Here is a 5,015-nt window from a genome sequence, read left to right as displayed (position 1 = left end):
AAAATGAAGAGGTCAGCAAGCCAGGGCAGCAACGGCATTCACAGAGGAGCCGGCCGCAGCAATCACAGCACACAACACACACGGAAAACCACTCCAGGGGCAGCGAACCCCCGGACCGCAACATTTCACCCTTGACCTGTCCCTGGCCTCCGGGAGCGGTTTAATAATAATTCCCCTTGCTTGCAGGAGAAACAGAAATAGCTTTACCCAGCTCCACAGGCCGCGCACAGCACAATTTATGGAATCCTGGGGCTCTAATGCTCCTAGTCTCCCCAGTTTCCATTAAGCAGCTGCCAAATGGCCTGAGTGTGGCAAGAGAGGCCCCCTCGCCTGGCCTGCCTTCCCCTCCACAGACAGGCCGGGGGAGGGAGCAGGGCACGTGGCTCAGCAACCATGTAATGGGGAAGAGGGCACTCTGGGGTCCCGGCCCTATGACCCCTGTCTGTCAAAGCCAACTCAGAGCCCCTTTAGAATCTTTTCCAAGACTTAAGTGTACGAGTACACAAAGCTCCCTTAATGGAAGGTCGCTCTGGCTTGTGTAACAAGCTGTGTAAACTTCATCTCTGCATTCACTCAGCACTGGCCTTGTTTACTTTCCTCCCCCAGGGACATTTCGGGAACGTGACTGCCCTCCCAGAGCTCCGAACATCTTTCAGAAAAGAAACAGTGCCCTCCCCGCTTTGAGACCAAAAGACCCCCAAAAAAGGGCAAGATACCTTCTCCAACTTGACCACAATGCCAGGCAGACAGCCCACACGCCGTTTGCTGAGCTCCTCGTGAAAAGCAGCAGCTGGAAACCGAGTGGGCAAGTACAGGCTGCACAACCTTGGTTCCCTTGCATCCTGACCCAGCCGTGTGGGCCTTGGCAAGTGACATCACTTCGAGAGGCCGCAGCTTCCTCCTTGGGGAAAGGGAGGACACAGCAGGGCCTATCTCCCAGGCCCCTTCGAGGAGAAAGACCATGTGCTGAGGCTCAGGCTGGAGCTTGGCCCAGGGGAAGAGACCCATGAGTGGCAGCTATCTGCGCTGTTCTGTCCCTGGAGGTGGTCATGGTCGTGGTGAAGGGCATGGCCTCTGGAGCCTTGGCTGCCTAAGTTGCAGCCTCAGCTCCGCCTCTCACAGGCTCTAAGCCCTTGCGTGGGTCACTCTGACACGGAAGAGCTCCAATGGCAGGGGAGGAATGAGAGTGCCGCAGACCCCAGGCTTAGAGAATTCCCCTCCCCTGTTCATGAGCAAGGGCACTAATGGGACCCTGTGTCCCCACCAAAACCTTTGCAGACTCCCCTGCTCTGTGCCTACTTCCTGGATGTTTCCAGAGCACGACAAGAAATCACTTACCATAATCCCTCATTTTATAGCCCAAGGGGCTGGAGCTCGCCCCAGACTGCATGGAGGACCTCCCAGCTGAGTTGTCCCGGCTTCCCGCCATCACCTAGGGTCTTGTCTCATCCCATGGGTCAGTCAGAGATGAAGAAGGGCGAGCAGGGCCATGTTATTCCCCACACTGAGCAAAAAGGAAATCCCAGGCAAAATCCCAAACCCAGCTACTCAAGCACTACCTTTCGAGCCTCACCAAGAGCCAGGGAACCAAAACAGCAAGGGCTTCACCTGGACAACATCTCTTCCAATCATTCCACGTGCTGACCCTCCCTCAGACTCCAGATGTCCCTGAGGAAGCCTGCTCTGATTTCACATCCTGGCCCCTGGGATCCTGCTGGCTGAGAAAAATGCTGTCCAAAATAGGCCAGGCCTTCAGGGAAAGGGACCACCTCCCCCCATTCGAGCGGTAGCCCCTCCGTCCACCCCTCCCCACCCCTGGCCATGGCTAGCACATCTCTCTTGTGTGCTGGCTGTTGGCTTAAGCATCAGCCAGGCCTTGGCACCCAGCAACCTATGCCCCAGGAGCACCTCGGGCAGCTCGCCAGAACCAAAGTGGGGAGATGAGCTGGCCATCCTGTCAGGTCCTGCTGTCCACACCACCCACACACAGCCATGTTCTTCCCAGGGAGGCCCCCCTCAGCCCATCTGTGTGACCAAGAGGAGAGACCCACTGAGGGCCTACAGAGCCAGAGGCCTCACTTGGCAAGCAGTCGAACACTGTGGAGAGTCAGGCCTTGGACCCTGACTTCAAAGTCAGGCAAAGGGGTTGCAGAGGTGTTTCTCCCAGGCTGAGATGGGGTCTGTGGGAACGAGCTCTGACTAGGATCGGTCTTCCCACCCTGGTTGTTCATGTTAGGCTTGTGGCCAAGTGTGGTGAGGGCAAGGGGAAGAACTAGCTTATATATCTCCCCCTGTTCACACAGCCAGGGCTCACCCAACCCTCCCCATGCGCTGCACCCCAGGATGGGATGAGAGACACAGCTACGAACGTGGCTGACCTGTGGGGATCTCGGGCAAGTGACCGGGCAACAGAACTGAGACAACAGTGAGGGGTGAGGTATCTAGGGTGCAAAGTGGAAGGAGGTACGTTCAGCACTGCTTACACATGTGCAGGACCTCAAAGGTAAGGGCCTCCATGGTTTCCTGCCCTGAGCTTCTCAGCTGCCACCTCCCCAGCTGGGGCCAGTCAGACAATGATGGGCGGTCAGTGCTTCTGGAGAGGTGCAGGGGCTATAGCAGACTAGGCAGCAGTTCCTAGTCTCGTTGTGGGAGCTTCCACAGTTTCTCCAGCGAAGGGAGGAATGCAGACCAAGAGAACCCCTTAGCTCCATTGACGGCTCACCCATGTTCTGGTCAACTAGCCTTTGTCAGGGCTGGCAAGGTCAGGCGGGCCATCACAACCCTTACACCCTCCTTCTGCTCCCTGTGCCAGAGAGGACCAGGCAAGGGGAGCTGAGCAAGAGAGCTCACAGAGTGGGGGAGCACATGGGCCCTCAAGGCACAGCTACAGAAGGGCCTGGGCCCAGGGCACTGTCCCAGCTTGTCCAGGAGCGCCTCTGCCACTGGCCCAGCCTCCTCTGGAGGCCATGCGCCCTGCCTGCACTACCCAGCAGCCAGTGGGGCTCCTCGGCAACGGGGCTCCACCGGGAGGAAGACTATCAAGGAGAGGAATGGAAGCAGGTGTCCACGTCAGACTGAGCCTTGCCTCTGAGTCCGTCTGCTGTCCACTACTGTCTGTTTTGCCTGTGTCTCTGATCATAGGTCTGTAACCATTTCTTTGTCCGTCAGTCTTCTGTGACCCTGTTCTTCCTCCCTCCCACTCTCTCTGTGTCTCTCTGGCCCTAAGTGATGTGAGGCCAGGCCAGGGCAGTCGCAGCGTGTCCACTCTCGCCCCATTGGTTGGCAGCCGCTCCCTGGGGGCAGCAGCTGTCAGTCCCGCCCCCCCCGCCCCCCCCTGCCGGGGACCTGAGCGCGCTCCGAGCCGCCTCTGAGCGCAGTCTCCTGCTCAAGACAGGGGCGCAGCAGGAAAAGAGAGCTCGCCGCACACTAGGCATCTGAACAGGGACTCGAGGCTGCAGGACTGCCCGCTCCGAGACGCAGTGGCCGCGGCGGCGCCGAAGAACTCCCGGCCGCCCGCCCTCGGTGAACCTGGCGTCCGGGCGCTAAGCAGGCACCCGAACTGCGGCCGCACTCGCCAGGCACCTCTCGCCGCCGCTGCAGCTAGGGAAGCCCCGAGCCCGGAACTGACCGGGGCGGGGGGCCGGAGCCCAGAGAGTGGCTCCAAATCCGCGAGCTGGGTGACTGGCAGCGCGGGGGGCGACGGCAAGACCCAGGGAAAGACCGAGGGTTAAGCGCGCGGGGCCGTCCAGCTCCGAGCCCCGGGGCCCGCCGCCCCGCAGGGACGGCAGCTGAGCACGGGGACGAGGGAGCGACGCGGCCCGGGTTGACCCGAAGGCACCTGCTCCCGGTCAGGTGCGCGCAGCAGGGCGGGAGGGGTGCGCCATGGGGGCGCCCGGCGGCGCTGGTCGGCGCGACACCCAGTGAGGCGGTCCGGCCGGGGTCGGCGGCCCCGCGGGCCATGTACGGAGACGCGTTCAACGCCACGGCCGGCCCCGAGGCGGCTGGAGGCGGCGCGCTGGCCCTGGCAGCCACGGTCAAGGCAGAGGGCGCTTTGCCGCTGGAGCTGGCCACAGCGCGCGGCATGCGGGACGGCGCGGCCACAAAGCCCGACCTGCCCACCTACCTGCTGCTCTTCTTCCTGCTGCTGCTGTCCGTGGCGCTCGTCGTCCTCTTCATCGGCTGCCAGCTGCGCCACTCGGCCTTCGCCGCCCTGCCCCACGACCGTTCGCTGCGCGACGCCCGCGCTCCCTGGAAGTCGCGGCCGGTGTAGCGGCGGGGGGAGCCAGGGCCGCCAGACGCAGTGTCCCAGTCTCACCGCCGGCCGCCGGGAGGAGCCTGGCCGCGCGAGCCCGACGCCGGGGTCGCTGGCCCCTGGGAACGCCGCGCCCTGACCCAAAGACCTTTTACGACCTCGAGCGGCCACCCGGGCGTAAAGGGAGTCGGAGGCGCTCGCAGGCTGCGCGGGGGAGCGATTCTACCGGCCGCAGTCACCACGGTTCCCATCCCCTGGCGGAGTCTTGCTTCCCCGCTCCCCGCTCCACCACTGGACAGCGGGTCTAGCAGGGGTGCCTTCCTGAAAAACAGAGAGCCAGCCGGGACGCCAAGCCTTCTCCGCCCCCCGCCGCCTCCTTTGCTTTGGACAAGGAAGGGGCAGGCAGGGCTCGGCTAGCGCGCAACTAGGCAGCAGCCGCCTCTCCGGACTCCCTGGCCCCGTGGCTGTCTTCCCGTGGCTGTGACTGCCTCTTCCTCGCTTGGGAACCTAGAATCTGAGCGTGAACTCAGCCGAACTAGGAAATGATCCCTTTGGGGGGCTGTATCCCCCGGGGGAAACGAGGGGATGCCGAGTTTCAGTAGGTCCCGCCTGGGTCCAAGGGCTCCATTTTCTCGGTGGGCACGGGCGGAGGGGAAGCTGGTCTAGAGGCAGCGGGTCGCACCTGCGGCACCCTGTGGTCGGGGATCCGCGTCCCGCACTCTCCAATAAAACCTCACGGAATTCGACCCAGTGCTCAGAACGC

General features: G+C 62.5%; 1 protein-coding gene across 1 annotated transcript; it reads left to right on the top strand.

Moving 5' to 3' along the window:
• The first annotated feature begins 3,335 nt into the window (after positions 1-3,335).
• SMIM32 (small integral membrane protein 32) lies at positions 3,336-5,015 on the top strand. The gene has a single exon (XM_059174642.1). The coding sequence runs from the start codon at positions 3,959-3,961 to the stop codon at positions 4,268-4,270; it is 312 nt and encodes a 103-aa protein (XP_059030625.1). The 5' UTR covers positions 3,336-3,958; the 3' UTR covers positions 4,271-5,015.

This window comes from Mustela lutreola, chromosome 5 (assembly GCF_030435805.1).
Source record: "Mustela lutreola isolate mMusLut2 chromosome 5, mMusLut2.pri, whole genome shotgun sequence".
Taxonomy (NCBI): Eukaryota; Metazoa; Chordata; class Mammalia; order Carnivora; family Mustelidae; genus Mustela; species Mustela lutreola.
This window is presented reverse-complemented; position numbering and strand designations above follow the sequence as displayed.

Excerpts from the sequence above, each read along its gene's own strand:
- SMIM32 (XM_059174642.1), top strand. The coding sequence starts at position 3,959 with ATGTACGGAGACGCGTTCAACGCCACGGCCGGCCCCGAGGCGGCTGGA.